The sequence below is a fragment of the Knufia obscura genome (genome assembly GCF_036327395.1).
Source record: "Knufia obscura strain CCFEE 5817 isolate CBS 148926 chromosome Unknown scaffold_1, whole genome shotgun sequence".
Classification (NCBI taxonomy): Eukaryota; Fungi; Ascomycota; class Eurotiomycetes; order Chaetothyriales; family Trichomeriaceae; genus Knufia; species Knufia obscura.
In genome coordinates this window covers 2,880,550-2,906,805 of record NW_027042687.1, presented here as the reverse complement: position 1 = coordinate 2,906,805, position 26,256 = coordinate 2,880,550, and the positions used below count along the sequence as shown (strand labels likewise).

At 51.3% G+C, this 26,256-nt stretch overlaps 8 protein-coding genes across 8 annotated transcripts; 2 read left to right on the top strand and 6 right to left on the bottom strand.

Annotated features, from left to right (window-relative positions):
* Positions 1-144: 144 nt before the first annotated feature.
* On the top strand, positions 145-1,185 carry PMZ80_001091 (uncharacterized protein; the record flags this gene model as incomplete). Its single annotated transcript, XM_064869539.1, has 1 exon — positions 145-1,185. The coding sequence occupies one exon, from the start codon at positions 145-147 to the stop codon at positions 1,183-1,185; it is 1,041 nt and encodes a 346-aa protein (XP_064735036.1).
* A 2,884-nt stretch (positions 1,186-4,069) lies between these two features.
* On the bottom strand, positions 4,070-5,283 carry PMZ80_001090 (uncharacterized protein; the record flags this gene model as incomplete). The annotated part of the gene is made up of 3 exons (XM_064869538.1): positions 4,070-4,186; positions 4,245-4,583; positions 4,645-5,283. The coding sequence occupies 3 exons, from the start codon at positions 5,281-5,283 to the stop codon at positions 4,070-4,072; spliced, it is 1,095 nt and encodes a 364-aa protein (XP_064735035.1).
* A 626-nt stretch (positions 5,284-5,909) lies between these two features.
* PMZ80_001089 (uncharacterized protein) lies at positions 5,910-6,764 on the bottom strand (the record flags this gene model as incomplete). Its single annotated transcript, XM_064869537.1, has 1 exon — positions 5,910-6,764. One exon carries the CDS (start codon positions 6,762-6,764, stop codon positions 5,910-5,912), a length of 855 nt encoding a protein of 284 aa, XP_064735034.1.
* Positions 6,765-8,016: 1,252 nt separating this feature from the next.
* On the bottom strand, positions 8,017-10,971 carry PMZ80_001088 (uncharacterized protein; the record flags this gene model as incomplete). Its single annotated transcript, XM_064869536.1, has 1 exon — positions 8,017-10,971. The coding sequence occupies one exon, from the start codon at positions 10,969-10,971 to the stop codon at positions 8,017-8,019; it is 2,955 nt and encodes a 984-aa protein (XP_064735033.1).
* A 663-nt stretch (positions 10,972-11,634) lies between these two features.
* On the bottom strand, positions 11,635-13,972 carry PMZ80_001087 (uncharacterized protein; the record flags this gene model as incomplete). Its single annotated transcript, XM_064869535.1, has 2 exons — positions 11,635-12,989; positions 13,039-13,972. The coding sequence occupies 2 exons, from the start codon at positions 13,970-13,972 to the stop codon at positions 11,635-11,637; spliced, it is 2,289 nt and encodes a 762-aa protein (XP_064735032.1).
* Positions 13,973-14,722: 750 nt separating this feature from the next.
* On the bottom strand, positions 14,723-17,155 carry PMZ80_001086 (uncharacterized protein; the record flags this gene model as incomplete). Its single annotated transcript, XM_064869534.1, has 1 exon — positions 14,723-17,155. One exon carries the CDS (start codon positions 17,153-17,155, stop codon positions 14,723-14,725), a length of 2,433 nt encoding a protein of 810 aa, XP_064735031.1.
* A 3,450-nt stretch (positions 17,156-20,605) lies between these two features.
* PMZ80_001085 (uncharacterized protein) lies at positions 20,606-22,957 on the bottom strand (the record flags this gene model as incomplete). The annotated part of the gene is made up of 1 exon (XM_064869533.1): positions 20,606-22,957. The coding sequence occupies one exon, from the start codon at positions 22,955-22,957 to the stop codon at positions 20,606-20,608; it is 2,352 nt and encodes a 783-aa protein (XP_064735030.1).
* An 826-nt stretch (positions 22,958-23,783) lies between these two features.
* On the top strand, positions 23,784-25,874 carry PMZ80_001084 (uncharacterized protein; the record flags this gene model as incomplete). The annotated part of the gene is made up of 1 exon (XM_064869532.1): positions 23,784-25,874. The coding sequence occupies one exon, from the start codon at positions 23,784-23,786 to the stop codon at positions 25,872-25,874; it is 2,091 nt and encodes a 696-aa protein (XP_064735029.1).
* Positions 25,875-26,256: the final 382 nt, after the last annotated feature.

The window sequence follows — 26,256 nt, the reverse complement described above, 5'->3', positions numbered from 1 at the left end:
GAATTCGCGCCAAGCAAATTCCTCCGCCGATCCTCGAGAAAGCGAGTTGGAGCATGAAGCAACACCATCACTGCAAGCTTTCAACGTATCGAACCAGGCGAACACAAACCTGTAGCCATCCTGCTGCTTCGATCTACATCCACAATGCCTCCTCGGATACGCCTGCGCTCTCTAGCAGATCTCAAACAGCCCTTCATCTGCATTCGCTGCCAATACGCATCAACAGCATCAGAAGCAGTATCGAATGCAACCTCCTCAGCAACCACAATACCAGTCTCTCCAGAGACACAGCATCCATCTTCCCTACCAAGCACGCGCTACTCAGCTATTCAACCACCCTCTCACCGTGATCCAGCCCATCGGAAGTCCCAATTACTAAGATCCTACGTCTCCCTTCTCCAAACAACCCCCCTAATCATCCTTTTCCAACACAACAACCTCAAAGCACTAGAATGGGCAAGCATAAGAAGAGAACTGGCGACAGCCCTTCAAAAGGTCGATGATACACGCTCCAATCCAGAAACGACTCCAGCAATAAGCGACAATATCAAGCTGACCGTGATTCGAACAAATATATTCGAACCAGCACTGCGTGTCACAGAATATTACAAACCCAGTGTTGCCGGCAATAACATCGTCCCGACCGATGGCCATGGCATCGAAGATGAAAGACTTGACCCTACGTTGACACACGCCTTGAGCAGAAACGCATACAACCTTGCCAAAAAACACAAGAACAAACACCCGCTCACACCACTGCTCACTGGCCCGCTCGCAGCGCTCACTTTCCCAACTGTATCACCACAACACGTCAAAGCTGCGCTTTCCATCCTCTCACCGAAAGCTCCTCACTTCCCGGCTCCGACACGGCGTGCGAACAAAGCCTACCATGAGCCGGCCGTACAAGATGGTCTGAAGAAGCTACTACTCCTGGGTGCAAGGATTGACGGCCAAGTTTTCGATATTGAAGGAACAAGATGGGTCGGCAGCATAGAAGGAGGCATGGACGGTCTGAGAGCACAACTTGTGGGCATGCTCCAGGGCTTCGGCGCTGGCGTCACGACTACACTTGAGACTGCGAGCAGGAATCTATGGTTTACCATGGAGGGCAGGAGGAGGCAGATGGAGGATGAAGCCGCACCGAAGACGGAGACAGAAACTGAACAAGGTGAAAAGAAGGAATAGAACCATAAAGAAAGACACTGTGTGGCTTCAAACACTGCAAGGTATAGATCCACCTGGCCGAGACGATGTACCTCGAGCCCTATGTACAAAGACGAATCACAAAATCGATATTGCATCAGTTCATCAGCAGAGCGCGAAATATTGCTTGACTCCTCTATGCTACAGACGAGCACCAAGGAGCCACACTTGCTTGTCTCGATGGGTTGCAGCCTTGTCAGACGAGCATGCAGTGCTGGTCAGGTTTGTGTCTGGCCCTTCAAAGCTTGACCTGAAGTCATCTCGGCCATTCGTCGACATTCTTGTCGACGGGAGCCTGCTCAACACCTCATGCTCACGGGCTGTACACGGTTTGTAGACGATGAGGCTTGTTGACTGGGCTCACTACGTCCAAGTCAGCTTCAATGGTGAAATGTGGCGCCGATTCGATCACAACCTGACTATATGTAGCGATCTTGGAGGGACCAAGGTCCAGAAAGCGCTGATGAAGTCGCGAAAGATGAAACCAGTTTTGAGGCGTGCATTGCGACCAGGGTCGTCCCTTTTCAGATGCTGTCCCGTCGGTACCCAGCTAACGGTCGGTGAAGAGTCCGATCCGGACACGAATCACAAGCAGAAGCACACCGCTTCCTAAGCGGATCGATCGCTCAGCTGTCCGGCGTTCGCTCGTGCTTTCGAAAACGAGAAACATGCTGGTCCGCCAGCTTCTGATCGAAACAGCAAAACCAAGAAACCATCCGCCCGCCAAAGGTTGAGTAGCCACGATTGCTTGGGAACGAAGCAGGATGTAGACCCTCGGACCGGACTGCCAGTGCACAGGAATGAAACGAGCTCAAAGCACCCATTGTCGATCGCAAAAACTTTTTGACTGGTCTTGATCCGGAGAACATGGCCGAGTCGCAATCCACCTGGACCATGTAGCAGCTCGCAGCTGTCGCTAAGGGCCCCTGCTGGATCTGCATTGGAATCACCATGGTGACCCCCGGCTCCCTCATGTCATGGGTCAACGCCCACGTCCTCCCGCACCTCAGCTGGCTCTGGAAGGTGATCATGCGCTGCGACAATGTACACAGCCCGCAGGAGAGCGAGCGCAATCTGGCGCGGTTGGCGGGGGAGGAGGGTGCGTTCGTTGGGGAGGAGCGGGAAGTATTTTGAAGGGAGGAGGGAGATTGAGAGTTCGAGGGATAGTTATGTTGTGGAGAAGCAGGAGGATCTTTGGGGGTGGACGGTGGGGTTTTTGGCCAGGGGGGAAGGGGGAGAGGAGAGGGTTTGAGAGGTTTTGATTTGGGGGTGTGGAGGTAAGTGAGTAGGGATAGTTTTTTGTGGGTAGGAGATGTATGTATGTATAATGGATTGTGTCTGATCATTGGAGAAGAATGTGAATAGTCGCGTTCCGATGGCGATGACAACGCTGCTTGCTGTAGGCTGTTGCTACTCATGCCTGCGTCAGTCAGCAGTGCATGATCAGTCTTCGATATCAGTCCTTGAATTGACGGAAATATTACCAAGCCCTGGAAGGACGTCTGCTGAACACCTGATGCCAATCCACTGCAAGCGTCGTGCTGATCATGCGAACCACCTCAGTCAAAGACCGACCTCGTTCCAGTACAGTACAGTACAGGCCAGACAACAGAAGTCAAAGCGAAGGTCGGGAAGGGTCGGCGGTGAGCGTTGTCCACAAGCCATGAGCATTCACGAATTGGAAACTGAACCAATGTTCCGATACCTAGAATCCAAGAGGCTACAGTAAAACACGTTAATTGCGATGGGGGTGTTTTGCGATTTCCTACCTTTTTGCGATACCCAGCCGCGTAGCGAAGGAAATTAGGTAGTATAGTAGAAAGCGATAATCTGGATGATACTATGATACAATGCTACTTCAGGTTAGTCACCACTATAATATGCGATATTTCCCTTCCTTTCTTAGCAGTCGACCTCCATTTAGGCCTAGACTGAGACCTAGCTAAGCTGTTTTATACTAAGCCTGCCTGGAAAGTCTAATCTCGGCTAAGTTTCTTATAGGTCTTCTATAATGTCAACCTATTTACGATACTAAATCGTGTGATCCAAGGCATCGTATTATCCGTGTTTTACTGTACTTCGTGATCGCATGAGATCAGATGTGCACGAAATATGTATCGACACTCATCTATGAACGTACATTCCTTTGTGGAAACCACACTCTTCTATCGCCGTCACCGAGTGCAGGGTGGCAACGAGATTGGCACGATAAGGTAGCTGACTAGGTTAAGGTTGAATTAGATGCAGGCGGCGATGACCATAGATCTGGATTTGACGGTACCCGGCTGGACTGAATTCTTGCCGGTGATAACATTTCGTATCGAGGTCTACACAGTAGATGGAGAAAACGTAACCTGGTCGACTTGCGCTCCCCAAGAGTCAAAGAGAGCCGAGACGTGTAACTTGATTGTATCACCACCAACCGAATAAACAACTGTACTACAAAAGGGTATATCCATGCCTAGACCTAGACCATAGCAAAGTCTCAACAATGTTACATACATACACAATTCAGGCAGCAGATCCCATGCACAGCACGAATAACAGTCGATTCCGGTCCTTTTCCTTTCCTTTTCGCTAGTCGCCTATCTCGCCAACTCATCGGCCAGGTAAATGTACATCAAGAAAAGTCGTGTGGGTCAAATGTGGTTGAGGGTCGTGTAGAGATTTGGTGGAAGGTTGGGTACGGTCTCTCTTGCAATTGAAGCGTTGCTGCTTCTTGTTGGCTATATGTTGACAGGTTGAGGAGGAACAGCTGTCATCGTGGTGAAGGTGCTTGGTCTACTGCAGAACAAGTGTTCAGCAGCTCGCCGAGGGCCGCCGCATACTCGAGGACGTTATACGCTTCGCTCGACTAGGTGAGACCTCAAGCTTTGGCCGCCTGCTTCTGCTTCCTCGTCACTGAGACAGGGTCACTGCCATATACACTCCTATACTCTTCAATGTATCGATTCAGTTCAGCGTGCTGCGCGTCCTGGTATTTCTGTATGAAATTGTTAGCATAAGTCCCGATCAGCCACAAGGATCATGCGACAACCCACCTTCTTGTCCTGCGCACTCAATACCTTCCATTCCCGGCCAATCAGCGGGGCACTCTCCGCAATAGCCATTCGATAGAAATCACCACTCGCGTGTCTTTCCTTGAGGAAAATGGCGTATGCATTCGGTGGTCCTTTGACCTGCCTATCGTCGTTCTTGATGGGGGCATACTTGAGGGGGTGTCGCTTTAGAGCAGCAGGCCGCTTCTCGGCCTCCATCCTCTTGAGCTGGTGTCGGGCATTATTCGCCTGTTTAATTCGCTCTGGAGAGAATTGGGCGAGCCATGCCTTGTAGGCTTTCTCGTTCTTTTCTTTGTTGATGTGCGATACGTGGTTCAGGTGCTGGATGGTAGTTAGCATGGACAAGTAGTTCAAGAGATTTGTGAATCACGGCAAAACATACCTCTTTCTCCTCAGGTGTGAGGTTCTTCCAACTTGCGCTAGCAGCTTTGGCAGCTTCGACGACGCTGACGTTAGTCTTCTTTTGTGTTTCGATTTGGTAAATCTGCCATGGCTGCGCTGGGAGTTGCTTTGGCGGGTTGAGCAATGCCGTCTCCTTCAGAGCCCTATCCTTAGCTATTCTTTCTTTGTTCAGCGCACTCTTGCTTGGGGCCTTCTTGACTGCTCTCTTTGGCTGGGTTTTCGGCTTGGGCTTTGGTGTCGCTTTAGCCTTCTTTGCTTTGGGTTTTGCGCCAACTCTTGCTTTGCCTGCAGCAGTCTTGGGGCCTGGTTTCTTAGGAGCCGCAGCAGCTTTGGTCGTTCTTTTCGCTGGTGTTCGACCAGTATGAGCCTTGGGACGCCCTGCTGGCTTTCTTGCAGCAGTTGTGGTGGTGCTTGCAGCGGTGGTGGCGTATGTACGGGCAGGGATGGAGTATATGCGACTCAATTGACTGCGTGATAGTGACGATCTGCCATCATTGTGCTCGGAAGGATGATCGACGCGTGCAAGCCATGGGTTGTATCCTAATCGCGTGACAACGTTGAAGCTTCGTCCAGCGAACTTTGTCGATAGCGCTCGATGAAGAGGCAACACGATAGTCATCTCGACGTCGAGTCGCTGGAAGGAGTGGAGAGACGATGTACAGTGCGGCCGTGCGGTCGACGACCTCTTCCCATTGATCTGTATCAGGAGGCTGGGAAAGCGCGACTGACTTGCTGCCAAGCATCAATGGAACTACGTCAAGGCAAGAGCTTAAGCTTGGTCTGCGCCTACGGAGCTGCACGCTCGCCGTACTTTCATGTCTTCCACGGCTAGTCAGTACAACCCCAGCCGCAGTCGCGTTCTGGTGTCCGACAGTCAACTCATGCGGTTCACCCTATTAGTAGTAGAGGACATTGGAAACAATAAAATCTTTTTTGTACACACTATCAACAGCTTTTCTTCTCTACCCAGTGGCATTAACGATGACGAATCCAACTAACAATGCTACATCTCGACTCTACATCAAGAACCACTTTGCACCAATTGACATCATCGTCCTATGCTTCGCTACTGTTAGGTCCATAGCAACCAGCACGCGTTCCTGTGCTTCATACGAATCGTCTGAATCCTGACTGGATCTATGCCGCTTTTGTGCTTTCTCATCCACTTCAATGACCCGGAGTCCGGTGTGCCATAACAACGCTCAGCTTGGACTAGTCAACACAGTGGCAAGCAAAATTCGCCTCTCAAAGCCCGACCATGAGGAGTGCAATACTGGATGCCAGATGCTGAAAAGTAGTGCTCATCCACTTGGCCCTGGCCTTCAGTAGCTCTATCCGTTGACTGCATAGGGTCAAGAGCTGGTATGTTACCCCACTCGGAATTGGCATTGCCTTCTTGCAGGCTGGAAGGACTTCGTTGAACCATCTTTGGTTCTCCTGCTGGAAACTGCGGAGACTCCACTGTAAGCCCTGGTGCATACCGACAGCTGCAATCTTTCGTTCTTGCTTGTCGTTCGTTGCAATCGTGACTGTCGTGACTGTCCTAGAGACATCGCTAATTGAGCCAGAGTATTCGGTGACTGGGCGGTGCAAGAGCTTCCTGCCTTGAGTTGCTTTGTGCTGAGTAAAGATTCTCAGTGACTCCGGTTCGCAACCACAACAGCCGCGTAGATTGTGGGAGGCAGAGAACTCTGTGTCTTCTGACGACTGTGCGAAAGCTGCAAGACGATTTGTGGTAACATTGGTGAGCGCACCTTGGCAGGTGGCGGCAGTGTCGTTCGACAACGGTATTACAGCCACCGTGTTTAGTATCACTCTGCCACAACCGTCTCTGTTGAATCTGTAGGCATGCTTTGCTCGGTTGTCAATATGTGAGTCCCGACTTAAAGCCCCTCTCTTGTTCCTCAGGCCTCGTACATTATATTCCTTCACACTGACAGCTATGCTTGCGAAGGGGATATGTGTTGTCCTCCTCTTGATTATTACCTTGTCCATCGACGAAAGGAGAGGCCGAGCCTCATGTCGGTGTCGTTTCACGGGATCGAATACCGCAGTTCCACAAGTACTCGCATCCCAGTCACCAAAGAGCCATTGAACCATCGTTACGACTCTGACTGAAGAGTCTACCTTGCATTCCTAAGGCCAAGGGAGTTTGCAATGTTGTGATGCCATCAGTTCTCTGGCGAGCTTGTTGACGAGCGACAAGCTGGTTGTTATTCGCCAAATATACTTTGTGGATGAGTGTACCTGTCCCGGCGGCTTCTGAAGCAGCTTGGTGAGCCAGCTGCCGATATAGGCCAGGCTTGGTGCAATGGCAAGTTGACCGATCATGGTAGCGACTAGCGCCAATGTCGTGATCAGCAACCGCCTCACACTCTTTGTTTCTATCCCTGTAAACGGGTGTGCTTGTGTAATCTTGTGGTCGACTGCTGACAATATCACCATGCTGCAGGCCTGCCGTGCACTGCTAGACCTATTTGTGTAGCAATCACACAAGCGAAGATGACCAGTTGCACCACGAACCAGATCCAAACTCTGCTCGTTCGATCTCGCATGCCAAAACCCCAGCAAATTAAGAACCCAAACAGCCCGTAAAGGCTAGCAAGGCCGTAGATTCGACCGTATTCGACGATACGTCGAGCGAAAGGAGATTTAGGCCTTGAGATTGCGAAGAAGAGAGTGAGGTTGATGACGCAGTAAGCGATGTTGATGAACGCGATGATGGTATGGAGGATCTTTGATATCTTGTTCTGCCTGTGAGCCTTTGCCTGTTGTTGTTGTTCGGGATCCAAGACCGGTCGTGGCATATTGATAGATATCCCACTACTGATGCATGCTGAGCTAGCGGTAGTGATGAGTAGTAGAGATGGGAATTGAGCGCAGTCAGCGACTGCATCATTCGTTGTTCATCTCAGGCAGGCACGGCCTTGGCGGCAGTGACGAAGATTCAATTCGGAAGCGTTGCCGTGGTTCTGTTCATATCGTTCATGCTGCAGCAGGTGCGATTTGGGAGTAGCGAGGGCAAGTTTGCATTTTCCCTTGGTATCGATATGGCCGGGTTACTGACCGAAAGTATAGGGCACTTTTTCACTCGGAACAGAACAGCCTTTCATATCGCATCATAAGACAAGCTAGGCAAATAGGATGGACGAGATGTGAGAGAGAACTCATCGTGGGCTTCAACTCAGCTGAGCTTCAGCTTGACCGAGCTTCAACGCAGCACGAGATTGAATGTCAATGAAACTTCAATCACCCCTAGACTCAAGATTTGTATCACCGACTCTTCAATGTTCAGATGTGCCTCACAGACAATTAAGTCCAGCTGCTGCCTATCATCATCCGGATCAGTGACTCAGATCTCCAGTGCCATTTTCCCATCCTGCAAGAAATTCCTCCTCTGACCCAATTCCACATTCACGTAATTGCCTGTAGTAGGACTTAACTTGATGTTGTCGATAAGCAGAAGGACCTGCTGTTTCAGGTTGGCATCTAAGGGCTGTAGAGAGCTGAGTTCAAGATCCATACGCTTGCGGTATTCTCGCTCCTGGGAAGAACGCATAGCGCCCCCTAGACGCGGCCCATATTTCTTCTCAAGCTTCCGTGAGAGGTAGTTATAGAGATGTTGAGCCTTGTCTTCGGTGGACAGATCCCTAGCAAGGATGGCATGAGCTTCGGGATCTGGTTGTGGTGGGAGTGATTTCACATGGTTTAAGGATTCTGGAGAAGAAGGAGGTTTCGGTTCTCTTTCCGTCGCAGTATTAGGCTTGTTCTGTGTTTCCTGCAAAAGAGCCTGGGCTTGCTTGGTTCCTTCCACAGGTGATTTCTGAAGGGTGGTCAGAAATAAGGGTACTGGTTGTACCTTGACCTCGACCTCGTGCTCAGTGGAAGTATTATGAAAAGCGATCGGAGATCTGGTCTCCCCTCCGGCATCCGGTTCGCTGGAGGTACTTTGAGTAACAACAGGGGGCGGACGGTTGTTTCCTTTCTTCATCAACAGTGCCAAGCTGTCAGCGTCCGTCATCCCAGCCACCTCCCCAGAAATAGCTTGCAGCCCATCTTCTTTGCTCGTATGGTTCATGTGCTGTGTCTGAACAAAGTCGGCCTGCGGAGAATGTGATGTATGGCTCTCTTCGACTGGATCTTGGTCCTCCCAAACGGCGCCAAGTTCAGTAAGAAGCGAGCGATATTCCTCAAGGTCCTCTGGAACCATGCTTTCCACGCGCTGCTTTACAAAAGACCGCGAGCGCATCGGTACCGTGTGATACCCTGTCTTCATCTCTTCAAGAAGCGCTCCCAAATTGTCTTTGTTCAGCATGGGGTTCTGTGATCGTACATAAAGCCAGCACGTTCGTATGTGGTTCGTGAGTGGCGTAGAATCCACGGCGTCGTTTTCTGTACGAGTAGGCGGGGTCTCTGGCTGACTCGGCTCATTGATGGGTTCAACCTCTTTCGGGGTCTCCTGGTCCTCCTCCTTTCGCTCTTGACTCGGACCGCTCTGCTTGCTGGTTGGTGCAATGCCATTTGGTTTCCTCGTTTGGTCCTCAGGCTTGGGCTGCTGTTGCGGAATTCGGGAGTAATCATCCATAGGAGAATTCTCATCCGAATCTGTGTGGAACAGGTCGTCATGAATCTCGAATGGAACGAAACTGTTCGTCTCGGGGCGACCGGGAGTCGCTTCTACAGCGATTGTGCCTGCCCCGCCTTCACCCCTGCCACTGCTGCCGTCGCTGTCGTCGCTGTCGTCGCTGTCGTCGCTGTCGTCGCTGTCGTCGCTGTCGTCGCTGTCGTCGCTGTCGTCGCTGTCATCATCATTGCCTGTGTCATTGTTATTGCTGCCGGCGTTACCGTCACCAGCCGGTGATCCTGCTGGAGGAGGTACATCATCGTAGGGTTGCTCAGCCTCTCTTGGTTCATCTCTGACAAAGTAATCACCGAAAGCCGGAGTGGTCCTGGTAGGCGCGTTGTCGCCACTACTACCTGGCCTTGTGCTCATGCCTGCTCCTCCACTTCCACTGGACGGTCCACTTCCGTTCGGCCTTCTACTGCCAGTCGACTCCCCAGTGTCATCCGACCCTCGACCCAGCCCTGTGTCGATCTCCTGGAAAAGCCATCCCCAAAAACGTACTAAAGCATACAACATCAAGATCAATATAAGAAAAAAGACAAACGAAAGTGTTAGTATCTCCCCTGCGGCAAGAAAACCGTTCCACCAAGAAGGACGGTACGCACCCCCAACAGAGCGCGAAACAAATATGCCGTCGGAGGGTCCTGGTCCTGTCACGTACGCGCTGTAAGACGTATGTGTCGCTGTTGCCTCGATCACCTGTGTTGTGGTCCACGTGGTCGTTCTGTATGAGGTAGACGTCTCGGTTACCGGAACAGTTGTAGTGGCGGGAATGAAGTTGTAGATAGTCTGTGTGAGGCTGCTCGTCCCAGTTACGAGGGACGTCTCGTACTCATGTGTAGTCGAAGTCACGGTCTCTGTAACCGGTTCCTCGACAGTGGCCGTGATGGTCGATGCAATCGTCGTCGTGGACGTCGTAGGCCGTTCGACAATGGCCGTTGTGGTCGGGTAGATGGTCTTCTTAACGGTTTTTGGCTTCTCAACTGTGCTTGTTATTGTCGGACGGAGGGTCGTCGTGGTAGTCTTCGGCTTCTCCACCGTGCTTGTGATGGTCGGGTAGATAGTCCTCGTGGATGTTTTGGGCTGGTCAATTGTCGTCCATATCGTCGGATATACCGTCTTCGCAGAAGTTACTGTCCCATCTATCGGTTCGCTCCCAATCACAGGACGTACGGTAACAGTCTCGATTGGTGCAGTTATCCTTTCGTATGGGAATCGTTCCGGGCATAGCCTCAATAGTCCCAGTGGCCTCACCCAAGAACTGTCACAGAACCGATATGACCGGACGATCTCTGTAGGTGCAGCATGGGCAGCCGCCATACTTTCTTCGACAAGTCTGCTCGCTTCCGCTCTTTCACTCTCTTCTGCCTTTCTGCTCTCTTCTGCCCTCTGACTTCCTTCCGATTTACTGCTCGCCTCGACCACCCTGCTCAACCTGGAACTCTTGCTCGCCTCGATCCCTCTACTCGTATCAAGAGCCCGCCCTATGCACCTCCGATAGTCTTTCCAGTGGGTACCGATGATATTCCTTCGGCTCGGCCTGCCAGATCGCATAGCCTCTGTCAATTCCTTCGCATCGATGGACGAGCTAGTCTCGAGGCACGCTGAGAATATATTGTACTCTTCTTCACCTTCCAAATCCTCATCGTAGTCGTGGATGTAAGTAGTGATTCCGGTCGCCATATCTGAACACTAATGTCTCGGGATCTGAGACTGCGGGCAAGGGGCGTACACTCCATCGCTATGGACGAGCGTTCCAACAGTCATAGCTTCCAGTCAAGTTGCTAATCATAGAATGTCCGTTTCCGGACCTTCTTTGTTCGTTCATGTTGATGCCCGTTCGCAGCGCAACGTGTCTCGGCCTAGGTCTCGCATTCTGCTGATCAAGTCAGTGGCTCAATTAACGATGTGCGAGACAGCCACGTATGGCGTTGTGATAGACGGGAGCAGCTTGGTCTCCAAGCAGAGACATGGTCAATGAACCTCTCTCGCGTCAGGGCACTGCACCCGTGACTCGGAGACAGCGAAGCGTAATGCATGATACTACCGAGACACAGAAAGCTTTCTAAGAACGAGTCCGAAAGCTTACGGTGTGCTCTGTAGGGTATCCAGCGAAGTTGCGAAACATCGTGGAGGGTCAAGATGATCGAGCTCGCGCAGCAGCATATGCATCTTGGCTAGCCGCATGTGGACTATGTCAGTCACGTGATGCGAGAGATACCATTGTAGTACTCACAACTCATCACGTAGCAGTTCGCGTTCTTGACCCAAGCTCGCCGAATCGACACTCGTAGCCGTCCTGCTACACGCCTGACTTGGATCCCCAAGATATGATGTACCATCGAGTCACGCATACTCCTCATCTCTCGTCACAGCCAAGAACGTCAAGCTCCATAACTGCCTCACGTTACTCTCCGTCCCACCAAAAGCACCAAGCGGCGTAGTCGTGAATCCCTCCCTACTCGTACCATTATTCTCGGAATCGCCATCATATATCCAGCTCCAGACCTCACTTTGCAACTGTGCCTCGTTCTGCTCAATGTTATCCCAAAGCACGTTGTACGCAGCGCGGGTAGTATTGTAAACATATTCATCCTGGCAGTGAGCCGGAACGAAGTCCGAGGACGCATTGCAGAGCGCGAGCTGACGGTGAAGGCCTTCTGCCATGAGCGCAAGTTGCCAGGACCAAATTACGGTACCATGATAGTCTGAGTTCGTGAAGTTGGAGATCAGCTCTTCTGAGTCTGAAAGCGCTGGATTTGCAACGACAAGTCCGGAAGGCGTGAGCAGACCAGATGGGAAGGCCCGAAGGATAGAGTGGGCTGTACTGTTGAGGAAGCGAGTGTACGTTTGTGCATATTCGCTACTGGATGTGTTGGTGAGATTCAGCAGAAAAAGGTGGAAGCCCGTGTCGGTGTGTAGAATCGGTATTGGCGTAGAATATGTTTCTGTGTCGTTGGCGGCAGAATCCGAGCCATTGAGAGCTATGGCGTAGAAGGTGATTGTGTCATCTGGGCTATTAGCATAGGTTGAAAGAGAAGCGTTGTTGCTGGGACCATCGTAGAATGTTGCTGTCTCCACGAAGCTATTCACTCGGCTCGAGGCTTCCTCAGCCGTCAAATTAAGCTCGAAGAACGGTAATGTATTTTCCTCCCAGGTCACTGCAAATTCCATGGCTATTGTAGACCAGCCTGTATAATTCGTCAACACCGACGTCCGCGAAGTGGTGTTCGGATAGACACCGCCTGTCTCAGCAAGACGAGAAATGGCTCGCAAAGCTGCTGGAGCGAGGACACAATTGACGTCGAACGGAATGCGGCCATTGGCAAGTCCAATGGATGAGTCTCGCCATTGTCCAACCGACTCGCCATCCTTCAAGTGCAGAAGGTTCTCGACAGTCTGATTGTCGATGAACGGCGCAATGTTGTTCACAACCTTTTGAGCATTCAGCAACGCTAGATCTGCGTATGTCAAGTTCTCGTTCGCTGTATCGATCGATCCTGCTTCTCTTGAGAGCAATGGCTCAATCCTATCGGGATGATCACTGAAGTATATATCCATCAAGATTGGCAAGAAGAAATCTGTATCGATCATGGGATACACGAAGATGGCTGCTGTTGCTTCTTCACCAGTGATGTTGTTCTGCAAATTGAGGTAGGTCGCGTAGTCACCGAGTGTCTCTTCGTGGCAGACAGAACCATCTGCAGCATTTGTCAATCACGAGATGCATACTAGGGCTCGTATACATACCGGTTCTGTTGATTCTTTCGAGCACAGCACCAATGACAGCTTCCATAGCAGAAGCATTTCCAGTCCCCAAGACAGATTCCATGAGCAGAGCTGTGATCATGCTGTCTCTGCCAAAATAGGTCAGAAATCTCCATGCTCCAGCTACTAGCTTTTCCGAGTACGACAAGAAAGACAGAGATGTTGTCTGTGAAGGCTGTTGCTCGATCAGATCCTGAGAATCCTCATTGAGCACATCTTGTGGTGTCAATTGCTGTAGCTGAGGGTAGTTGAAATATGCCTCAAAGTGGTAGAAGCCTGCATCAAAGCTGATCGTGCGGCCCTCTAGATCGAGCTCGATAGCACCATTCTCGTTTTCGAAGGGCACCATGTTGAAGTATGAGCTTGTCACATTGTCCAACCACAGCCTAGAAACAGACGCGCCTGTGTCGTTATACTGTGTAACATTGATCGCATCTTGTATGGTGGGTTGAAGCGTGGAAGAACCCTCAGCGAAGTCTCGAATAGTCCTCACGCTACCAAGGATAGGTATCGTCAAGGTCGCGGACGAGTTGAAGGAGAAGACACCTTGTACGCCAACATAAGGATAGTCATTGTCGCTGTCTTCATCCGTATACACCGCTAGAGGCGACCCTATTGTGGAGTTGACAAGTTCAATGGCAAGGGTGCCATTCGGGCCATCCTGAGGTTGAAAGTAGGCTGCGATCCCACTGTTACCAGCAGGCCATGCGACAATCACTCGAGGGCCGATGACAGATAGATTGCTGTCAGGGAGCGGGCTTGTAATCACGACTTGAGCGTCAACGTTGCAGTCCGAGTAGAAGTAGTTGTCATACGGTGGGTCACTCAAGTATTGAGTAGTGATGTCGCAACCATCAGTCGACTGACCATAGGCCCAGGTGGTCAGGAGAAGTGGTAGGAGTAAGGAGACGCGCATCTTCGCCGCAGAATAAGTGACAGCGACTCTGCAACATGTGAACTTGATGATATCGAGCTTCCATGTTGTATTCAGCAACGAGCCCTTGAGCTCCAAGGCCAAGCGCACATTGCCGTAGACCTTGCTGGCAGTCACGAGATGACATCAATGGTGATCCTTCGCTTTCTGATGGCCGAGGTGAGTACCTGCATGGACGCTTGTGCTCATGGAGGATTGTTATGCGGAGCTTGCGGGGTATTCTTTCGAGTATGATACAGTGGTCAGTGGTGAGACATACTATCGACGTCTCCTTGCTTCGGATTGATTTGAAGCTGTTTGGAGAACTGTTTATGTAGTACAGTAGAGGAGACAAATTGATCGGCTTCGTCACGGTGATGAAAGGTAAAAAGCCATGGCAAGACGCGATGCGGTATCGCGGCTCCACGACTCCACAACTTGTATAAATATCACAAAGCTCACGACGGCAGCATCGACATATGCCGATGCAGCACTTGAGACCGACCGACAACTTGGGCCTCTAAGGTCGGTAAGAAGTTGCTGCAATCGTAATCTGCAAGCGCAACGCAGAAGTCCCACGAACCGATGTACATGCTCTGCCACTAGTATTCGTTAAAACCACTTTGCACTCGATGGTATTTAAGCCACGAACACCGTGCCAGCTAGAACAACAATATAGCAGATATTCTAACACCTTGAGCATGTACCTATGTGCAAATATATCAACAAGTGCTCCACTCTTCTTACAACCCATCAATCAGCTTTCTTCCCTTCTTGCACTAACTCCACCCTCTTGATAGGATGCAACATCATCCCCGGCAGGCACATTCTGCCCTCCCCCTCCATCTCAAACACCTCCCCTCCATCGTTATGAATCTTCATGCCGAGCCACCTATGCCAAAGGACTTCTGGAAAGCCCGCATTGTAGTACCATGTCGTACCTCTAAAGTTGTGCTCCCTGTCTCCAAAAACGCTCGTCCTTGCACCACCCGACGCTCCGTTTCGTCCACCATTGAAAGTCTTCTCAAGGTAAGATGTGGGCCAGCGCCTGTCAATGTACACCGGATGTGGTGCGTAGACAGCTTTGAGACCATGGTGCAAAGCGCAAGTCGCAGGCCACATCTCGGAAAACATGGTGTGCCTGTTGTGGGAAAGCTCACGGTGCATGGCCATCAATAGCTTTCTCGACAATCGAGAAGCAGTGATGATCACGGTTCGCCTTGGCGGTCGACCACGTGTGATGTTGTATCCTGTGGTGTCATCTGCTAGAAGCCAACTCGTGCCATCTGGGTCGAAGAATGGATTGAACGAGATCAGATCTGCATCCTCATTAACGCCCCATGTGTACTTGTCCTTATCAAAGGATGTTGGTGGCTCGCCGTCCAAATCGCTCATAACGACATCATCGTCGAGCGGGCGCTCGGGCCCCCAAACGGCTCTGTCTCCAGACATTTTGTGATCAGGTGTGCCAGGCTCTCGACCACCAGCACGAAGGCCAGACCAGACGTTGTTGGCGCTGTTTGTGCCTTGGTCAGTCTGAATGCGGACCATGTGTGAGAAGTCGTCCCAGGTTCCATGCTCGGCCGGAACATAGAAACGAGCGTTCCGTTCCCAGAGGTACTTCCGTGGTTGCTTTCGTGCCCAGTTGCTGACGGACTCGAAGAAGTGATACCAGTGGTTCGTGCTTCGGACGTCCATCTCCCAGTGCCAGAAGAAGTCATATTCTGGATGCTGGTAGGCGAAGTACTGCATTGGCATGAACGTGCTGCGATAGACACCATGAACGGGCAGGCCGCGCATCCAGGTCTCTTCAAGGCCGCCGTAGACGAGGAACATCTGGCGTTCAGTCCAGAGTGTTCCCATTCCTCTGAATTCTTCGGGTAGCGAGTCATGTAGGACTCTCTCGTAGACTTCATCATCGGACCAGATCTGCGCATTGTCGTCCTTCAGATGGATCAAGAAATGCACTGTGTACTTACCACCGCTGAGCACATTCAGCTCCGAGATCAGCGACCGCAGGTAGATGAGGTCCTCTGGGGTGTATTGATAGTCCCACCAAGTACGAATAACCACGGCAGTCCTCGGTATCTTCGACTTTCCAGCTTTCGGTTCCGCATGCGCATTGTCCGCAGGCGCAGCGTTTGCATCCTCTGCTCGCGGGACATGCGCGCCCGTCTGCATTGTCTGGAATCGTTGCGTCCTGGCCTCAGGCTGCTCTTTGAATCTATGCGCATTGGCCTCGTTGCACCTTTGCTGCACGTCGGCCCATTTCACATTCCTGAAGTCGACCTCGGGATGATCTTTCCACACCAGATCGGCACCCTCTCTTTCGCCTTCCTGCTGGGCGCCACTCCCGCCCTTATTAAGACTATATCCGAGTCCATATGGACCCAATCGTCCAAATCGGTCGTAGCAAATATCATGTCGCATGCCCAGCAGCTCAGCCGAGCCCATCACATTATCTGGGAACCCCTGCGGCACCGCTTCGTATATTCGTACACGTGGTATTTGTACAGTATTTTTATCATCCAGAAAACAGTCCACCTTTTCACCATATTCTGCTATGTACTCCTCACTCTTGTAGTTCGGATATGGATCAAACACTACACTATCTGGCACAGCAGCCGCTCCTTCCACATCGCGCTTCGCAGGTAGCTTGTCTTCAGCCTCTGTCGCATCGGTCTCAGGTTCGGTCTCGGTATTGACCTCCGGGTCGGGCTGCGCAGGCTCAATGCGCACTGGAACCTCATCTCCATCTAAGGGATACTCGGGCTTGTTGTCTTTTCTCGGTATCAGAGCTCTTACACCCCCATAATATCTCTCTAGGAACGGAAAATCCTCCCACACAGGAGGTTTCGGCGATTGCTTATCTTGTATTATTGCTTGTTGTACTTCTTTCTGGGACTGTTGGCTGAATCTTACCAGGCTCAAGATGAACAGCAGTAATATTCCTGCCACCCCGAGGCAGGCATAGCGCATCACTGACGGCCGCAGCCGTACGAGGGATCCCGTCCGATCTCTGTGGGAGTAAGCGCGATTCAGCATGGGCGCATGCTGAGAAGATACCGATCGTGATGTCGTTGCGGACTCTGGGTCTTCATCTTCGGACTCGTAGTCGTAGTCGTTCTCTGCCGGAATGCGCCGTTTCTCTACGTCCGAGAAATTGCGCGACCTTGTCTGGTCCATGGGGGAGGTCTCCAATTTGACGGAAGATGTTCGCTGCCATACCATGCTCGTCACCTCTCCTGGCTGCGTGGAGCCTTGCGTCTGTTATCGGTCGGAGATGTGATAGCGCGTTAGCAGGCGCAAGCTTTCAGCATAGCTTTCGAACCAGAAAGCGGCTGTTCTGCAAGCGATCGTCACTGCCAGGGATTGTGCACTCGGGGTGACACGTGCTTGACTTCTGATATCGTGTCTCGCTGGGTGCGGGTTCGCTGTTTTGTGAGAATAGGTATCGAGATAGTTCTGTCCCGAAATCGATCAGAGTCGCGTACGAGTATCTACAATTTTGACGCTAAATGTTATGATTGTCTCGGTGTCAGTTGTCTTGTTTCCTTGGGGATAGGCTAGCAAATCGACCAAGAGTCTGCACAAGCAGAGAAGCAGGGATGTACTGCACACGTAGGCGTCGCCAACAAACCATTGGTGTTGGTTGTTGTCTCCAACACCCAAAACACTTTCTTAGCTTCCGCGCGGCTTCTCGATAGCCACGCGGAGCAGGCTCCCTGTGGAGGAACCCACAAGTCATGCCTCGGGTGTTCTTGCTCATGATTCGAGTTGTTCATTTGCAAGTATCAGACGAAGCAAGACACGAAGGGACGGGAAAGAGAGAGGAGTGAGAAAGAGAAGGATTGGGTAGCATCCTCGTGTCCCGGATTCCTCAGCGTTGGACCGTGCGACCTCGGCGCTCGACGCGGGTATGTAAGATTACACTACTACATAAGATCTATCTTTTGAGTATTGTATGCTTTGTTCGTACAATATCTATGTCCACCATGCCCCCTTCTGTTTTGCGTCTCGCGCAGATGCTTTCTAATGTCTATCAAGTCCCTGGTCCCGCCACAGGACATCTTGCAGATCACTGAAGCGCCCCATAAGTGCTATCATGCGATAACCATGCCCCTAATATGAGATATATTTGGCGATTGAACGTGGTAGGAACTAGTCACTGCTCTCATCATGCCACTGGTCGGCTTCCACGATGCTATCAGTGGGGGTAGTGCGTGGAAACTCGCTTCGAATGACGTCGCTGGGGCCCTGTGGTCGTTGTTGTTGCTGGTTCACCCCCAATATACTCAGCAGCCATCGATTCAATCGACGAATACGAGTGCCTGCCTCTCTTTGTCTGCAGGAACCCGAAATGTGGTGCAAGGTGCTTCACCGCAGTGTGCCTATCAGTGCCTGCCACTTCAGTTTCAAGCCCTTGAGGAGTGACAGGTTGTCGTGGAGAAGGCCGACTGTGACTGCGGGACCGGCTAAGTTGTGGCTCTTCTTCCCATTCGCCCATGGAGCTCAATCCGAAAGACCTCGGTGAGAGCAAGGAACGTTGTTCGATGGGGTCCAAAAGCGAGCTCAGCGGGCTTGTCGAGTCTTTGGGGACAGGTCGCGCTGCAGGTTGAGTACCCATTTGGACTGGTTGTCTTTCCGGGGCACGTTGAAGCTCAGGCGAGCCTGACGCTGAGCGAAGGCTCTCAACAATGAACCGTGATGGTTGGTAATCAGGGTGCAACTTCAGATACTCCGGATGATGTTTATCGACATGATTCTGCGCATGACCAGATTTCTTGAATTGCTTCTTGCAATTTTCGGAGGGGCATTCGTATGCCTGGCCATCAGGAGCTGTCCTGCCGGCTTCAGGTTTCCGTGCTGCGCTTGCGCCGCGTTTACGCAATTGAAGCTGCTCTATGAGTCTTGCAGGCTCGAATTGAGGAAATCTGCGAAGCGCAAGAACCATGTCAAAAAGCTCTGTTGGCGGTGTTGCAAACAATGGTCCATAGATGCTTTCAAGTTCGTCGTGCCAAGGTCCTGTCTCGCGCAGTGCTGATATGGATTGTAGAAGAACCATGGGCAGCCGCAAACACAATGAGATAGCGTCGAAGCAAGCCATCGAGTCAGGGTGGCGCATGATCTCGCGCTCGATGCCCATGGAACAGATCCCTTCGTGGCACACCCTTGCATCGTGGTAATGCAGAACATCTCTTTCAGAAGTACCAGAATCCTCAATGCCGACAAAATTTAAGCATTCCTGACCAATAGGTGAAGCAGAGACAGGGCTGTACCGGTAGACTCGTTGGCTCGTTGGTTCATGTCTCGCCTGCCGCTTGTCGTGGTTCGATGGGAAAGCCATAGTCGATGTTGTTGACGCTCGCCAAGCAAGGATATGCAGCTCGATATCTGCGCTGCTCGTGTTCGAATAGTGCGAAGGAAGTAGCAAACCAAATGGCTCAAAGGATTGGAAGTCATGAAAGGAAAAGGCAAGAACACTGATACAAGACAACGAATGTGATGTGATAGTCCAGACATCGACGCAAACATTGGGGCAGAGATCACTTCTATACCATAACATCGACCAGCGAAATGAATATTTTTGGACGGAGGACTGACCTCGTCTTCTAGAAGCTCGAGATCTGGACACCTTGACAAGGCACCAAGCTGAACCCGTGCATAACTCGCCACGTTCTCGAGGCTGCTGTGGCTATGTCCTTAATTGCTGCACGGGAACTCGTGTCGGAGTAGCGAATGCTTTGCAAGGGACTTGGGAGATGTGATGGCATCGTGCTCACGACTCAAGCACTAGGACTTGAGTAGGCATCAGCACCCACGCCAGTCAGAGGACTAAATGGATTGGTGACAACCTCATAGATGCGTGGGAGAGGCTATGGTAAGAAATACAGGGTACCCCAAGGTTTCAGGTCGCTGCGGGAACTATCCATAACCTGCAGTACAGCCTGCAGTCAAGCGATCTGCCTCATCGGGCAAATAGAAAACCTGACACAGGCGCTCCTGTGAAAATGCACAGCATTCGATGTCGTAGTCGCAACGTAAGAAGGTTTATGGGCAAAAGCGAGGTTTTCGAGGGCCGTTGCAGAGCTGAGAACCCATGCGACTCGGAGCCGAGTGATAAGCTAGGAGCGTGCGGGGCTTGAATACACAGCGATGATAGGTCCTCGAAGAACGAACTAGTTAGCTTGCCAGCTTTGATTGGCAGCACTTCAGCCTTAAGACGAAAGTCTTCGAGTTTCGATACCACAGTGATCGTCAGGCAGACCGTTAGCCCATAACCCTCATCCAATCGTAGTTGAAGGATGGTATTAGCTTACGCCCGATCATCTGCTGCTAGAATGAACGAACGTCGCCCTGACTGTCGATTCGCATAACACAAATGTACATTGACGGTACGAGATGCTCGTTCGGGACGCTGCCAGAGTTCTGCACTTCGAGGTCTGCCTGATCAACCGGTGAGACTAGGAAAAAGTCGTTTTAAGCATGACCTTTTGCCAGCATTTTCTCTGATCGGGTGAAGATTCCTCAGTTCCAGGAAACTCTTGCAGCTTGTTCATAACGGACTCTTGTTTGAGACCGCATTTGATATCTCACTAGTACCACAACTTATGTACAACGTCAGTCCATCGTAGTTCAAGGCAGATAGAAGGTATTAGCATCGTTGACCAAACTGGACATATCTGGAAGACGACTCTGCTCTAGCGAAGCCAACAAATCGAGCTGTTGCTTCTCGTCAAGAGACCGCATTTGATGAGGCACGGCTTCGTTTGCGGAGCCCATTGGATGGAAGTCTGCACCAAAAGATGCCAACCACGGCGCTTCGTCGAACGTCAGATCGTTATATGCCGCAGTGCCAGGAATGAATGAAGCAGAAGCCATGGACTCCCATGATGGAAGCTGCTGAGTAGTTGCTGGATATCCTATGTCGGTTGGCGCAGTAAACTTGGAAGGGACGTACGACCTCGGTCGAGTCAAGTCTGTTGGTGAAGTGGCCGGATAGAGCTTGTATGTTTGCGATTGGGTTACAAATGTGCCTGGCTCTGCTTCGTGCGTGGCTCCCTGCATCTGCTCATACGCGACGGAAGCCTGCTCAGAAGAATGCATCGAAGGGTAAGAGCTGTATGACTGCGGAGACTGTGGCCCCTGAAACGACGTGGCCGAGGTGCTAACAGGACTTTGTGCCGTTTGTGAGGTTGATGAGTTGGTCTTAGTGTGAGAAGCACCCATTGCTGAGCCTGACGCTACTGGGCTGGTCGCTATCTGTGTATCGTAAGCCTTGAGACAAGCGGAAATAAGGTTACCGTAGAGCTGGTGCGCAGATCTCACACCAGGCCACCGATCAGCACACATGTTGATTGCTGCGAGGCAATTCGAGATGTGATGTTGGACTTCGTCGACGGGATGTTGACTTCGGATTTCTGCATAGGATATAGACCAGAGAATTGTGTTCAACGCCATGAAGATAGCTTGTGTGAAGATCCAAGTGATGTCGATCAGCTGATTCTCGACCTGCTTTTTCTGTAGGTCGATATTGAATGCAGCAGCCTGATAACACAACTCTGCGGCACTAGGAGAAGGATTCGGTATCTGCGGCGAAGGCCTGTACATGAATACGATCATGGTGTTCTTTCGACCTTCAAACCACGCAGGGCTCAAACCACTGCCTTCGTCGTTCTTCGGAGTATCTCTAGTCCAGATTTCGATACTGGAGCGCATTCTCTGAAACCATGGATCGCGGTCCGTTAACGGGCTTTCACGCTTCCTCAGATACAGTGTCCGACGAATCTCAGCTTGTAGCAGCCGCATTTTGAAAAAGTGCACTGCAATGCATTTCTTCATGACGGGATGATGTCCCGGCAACAGACCATCGGGCGTGATGAACTTATCATCACATAGCTGGAAGAAGCCAACATTGATATTGTCTACTCCAACCCCGAATGCGCTCGGTCTGCCCAAGCTGTGGGACAACCCGTACTCCATAGAAGTAATGATCCAGAAGAGCCGACGCCGCATGTCAACCTCCAGGAAGCTGGGTCTCGTCCCGAGTGGTGGCTTGGCGATAGCTCCTTCATCACAGATGCCAAGTTCCTGACACAGCTTCGCGGCCAGACCGACCACCCAGTATGCCGCAGTCCGGGTTGGTGTTAGCAGACTGTATTGTGCCATGAGAGCCATGGATTGCAAGGTCGAGAGATCTTTCCGTTGTATCGATTCGGAGAGATATGGCAACGCCGCAAGATAATAGCTATCTGCCAGACCAGCATATTGCGTGTCCAACTTTTGCATGCTGATGGCTATTACCATTCGAACCTGGAAGTTGAGAGTGGCGTCTATGGAACCGTCATATACGAGGTCGACGGAATGGCGAAAGGTTGGCTCGTGTAACAGAGGTAACATGTACTGTGCTTTGACCATGTATATGTTGAGTAGCTGTTCCATCAGACCTCGGTTGGGCAAATTCGGAGCCGCGACAGAACTGATAAGAGGATATACTTTCGAGGTCGGCTTGATGCTTTCAGCAGTATTAGTTTGCTTGATCTGCTGAGCAGCTTGATCTGTCACAACGTCGCGAATTGTCCTGCGGCTAGCGTTTCGCCTAGCAAAGTCCATAACAAAGCGAGTCACGGCTATACCGCTTGAGGGGCCGAGGAAACGTGATTCGTCGTTCTCGGTGAACTTGACAAGACCGGGGGCCCGTGCCATCGACTCATGGTCAGGCTCGTAATCTTCCTCTTGCTCGAGCGATTTAAGCTCGGCCTGTAACCTTCTTACAGTGTCCTGAAGTGAGGTAATGTACGCCCTGGGTATAATCTTGTTCTTGGTTGAATCATAGTACTCGCATTGGGACCCAGAGCGTGTGCACGGTTCGCAGGCCGGTAGGGTCGGATCGCACTTGGTCTTGCGTTGGCGACACCGCACACAAGCATTGATGCTATGTCCTTGGGGCTTATTGGTAGGGGACGTCTTCATCGCTTCTGAAGCCATTACTTCATGGTCAGCCATATGATAGAACCTGTGCGGATATGTGAAATGGAATGCAGGCCAACTTCAAGGATTGACGATTCGAGAACGGTTGGTCCATGCTATCAGTTGAATTACGCTGCGGCTTTGCTGAGGCAGTCACGGCCGCGGCTGGTCATGCAACAACCACTCCTAGACCCAGTGCCGGAAGTCACAGGCACATTTCCGACAGGATTCAGACGTGCTTGTGCAGGTAGCTGCTCATGCATAAGAAGCAATAATCGCATGTTGCGTTCAGCAACATGAAACAACAAGATTGACGCAGTGAGGCTCGTCGACATCCAACTTGGTGCACTGTTGGCACGCGTTAGAGACTCTGAGGCTCTGAGGCAAGGACCTTTCCAAGCCTGGTAAAGCTCCATGGGAAGCAAGCGCCGCTAATATGGTGGGTCCGAATCGGTGCCTGCTCCCTATCACTGTCGCGGACTGCAGTTGCCCGTCCTCAACGTACTGCTTGCGTGTCTTGGACATCTGGTGAGAAGTTACCGGTCCACGACACAATTTTTTATAAGCATCATCTCAATACTGTTTGCATATCACATACATGATCTGGATTGAGCCGAATACCGTGGATGTATTGATTAGCCTTGGCGGCCCCAAGCCTAACTGTTCTGCTGGAGAGTGTGCTCGGTCAGACATCAACTCCACGTCTGAATCACAATGCTATTAGGGTCCGTCTGAGAGCTATCGAAGCTTGATCTGGTTTGGAGGCTTGAATGCTCGTGCGCTTCTGGTGTCGTTAGCTGCTCTGGATGCAAGGACTTCGCTAGTAGCGCCTCAACAACTGGCAATGGCAAAAGAGAGCATCGAAGCACTTCTTCACCCGTCCTTAAAAGTATCTCGTCCAGTAGCAGCATGTTCCCGTTGCCGCAGTAACAAGGTCAAATGCGATGGCAAGCTACCTGCGTGTAGTGCGTGCGAAAGGGCAGGCAAGCCTAGGGAGTGCTCAAGCGCAAACGATGACTTTGCAAGAGGCAAAGAACGGAGTTATGTTGCCGCATTAGAGACCGCCGTCCAGCGGCTACAGCGCAAGATCGATGACAACAAAATGGAAGGGTTCATCTCTAGAAGAGATTCCCTCATCATGCTAGCTCATGGCCGGCCTGCGTTACAAAGAAGGGCTGTCAGCAGCATCCGACGAAAGGAAGCAGGTAGTGTCGACGAGCTGGTTAGCGACTTTGGTTTCCTCACGGTAAACGCCACTTCGCGAGATTTCCAAGGATTTTCTTCTACCATGTCGTTTGCAAAAATGTTGAAAGCTATCTCACTCCAAAAGGACTTGCCGGTGTTCACCGACACCGCGCTGCCTCCCAGATACAGCATATCGAGTCTCATTGACGATTACTTTGAGAACGTACACGTCTTGCTGCCGTTTCTTTCAGAGACAGACTTCTTGGCCTCGGTCTCCAGGATTTACCAGGAGCCTCCCACGGGCGGAGTGTCGTCTTTTGATATCTGGTCTTTCCGCCTGATTCTGGCTATATCGTCAGCGTCGCTTTGTCGGAATAAAGGAGACGAGCATTACAATGCTGCGGTCTACAACCTCAGTCTCGCGATGAATGTGATAGAGCACGTCATTCATCCGGGGTCCATCGCTGGCATTCAAGCGCTCTTACTCTTGGTACAGTACAGCCTCGTTGATCCGGAGCACTTTGACAGTTGGTATTTGGTAGGGATGGCAGCGCGGTTGGTGGTTGACCTCGGTCTACACTGTGAGCCTGCAGCAGAGACCAAACTCCCCAAGCAAGTATTGGATCTGAGACGAAGAATATTCTACTGCACTTACGCTCTGGACAGGCTCATCAGTATGTCTCTCGGATTAGCATTCTCCTTCACAGACGATTCGGCTCCCAACGTATTGCTGCCGACCCTTGCAACTGACCAAGAGGCAAGGTCGCCAACACAACTCTTCCTCAGGTCAGTTCGCCCTTCGCTCTTTCTTTTCGATATTCGACGGGTTCAGTCAGCTTTCTACCAGCGTACTACATTTTCAGCTCGTGAGAAATGGACCCTGAATGACGCCGGCGCCTATGCTTCGTCAACGCTCGATGATATACGAGCATGGCATTCGACTTTGCCGCCTCACTTCTCTCAGAAGCGTCTCCAAGCCTTCTATCTGGAATATCTCTACACACAAGCTCTTGCGGTATCGCCGAATCAGGTTGTACCCGTCACTAGCATCAGGGACGCGCACAAGTTATTGTTCTTCCAATGTGCGATACAATTCTCCGAGCAGTTACGGAGCATGGTTCAGAACGCAGAATTGAGGACATGCTTGTGCTACGCAGACTTTTGCCGGGCTCGCTACGTTTCCAGGCAGTTCCAAAGCATCATGTGGGCGGGAATTAATCTCCTAGTACGTGGTAGACAGACTAACGGATCTTCTGTCAACGCAACGTCACCTCTAGCAAATTGCAACGGCGCGCTCCTTTTTCTCGGCAATATGTCGCAAATCCTTGAGTGGCCAAAACAGCGATGGGGAATAGGTGCCCTGCAAGAGACTTTTGAGCGCGAGTCTGCTGTTCTCCTTGCCCGGTTGACAACCATCCAGCAAGAATATAGCGCAAGCCAGATGCCAGCAACGTCCTCGTTTGCGCCTCCACCTCAGCCGCATAACAGCGCCACAAGCCGACCGGGGCCTCAGCATGTGGACCTGTCGCAGCCACTGCAAATGAACTACTCTCCGCCTCGAGGCTACGATTCGAGGTACGGCTACACTGCGGAGTCAGTGAACGATGCAGCACCCTACGCGAATCCCGCTATGCATCACTCGAACCTCTCGCGAGGTACATGGGACGAAAGGACTGAGCAATCGAATTCTGAATTGCCTCCCGGAACTCTTCCACGGAGAAGCTATCATTTTACTGGTGGCCAAGGGTAGAGGGTCACAACATTCACTTTATTATGTATTTGCGCCATTCAAGTGCCGGATGACAGTGCGACGAACGGGGACGTTGACATGAAGTCGCATGTTATGCTTTCGGAAGGATATGCACGGACCATTTCATGGCTACATTGTCTGACAACTGCCCCTTCTCCAGCGGGTACCAAGGTCCGCTCTTTCACAACGATATCGTCAAAGCTGCATTTACTAAGTTGCATATGTAGTGCCCGATAGTTTACACGCAGCACGCACTGCTCGAGAGGCTGTTGTCAATGAGTTCACGCGCCCGAGGTCCTTACAATGCAAGCGCTGGTCCGTGCCTTCCGCAAGAGACATCCAGTCGACACTTCCGCATCCAGGTAAAACAAAGACTGCTACC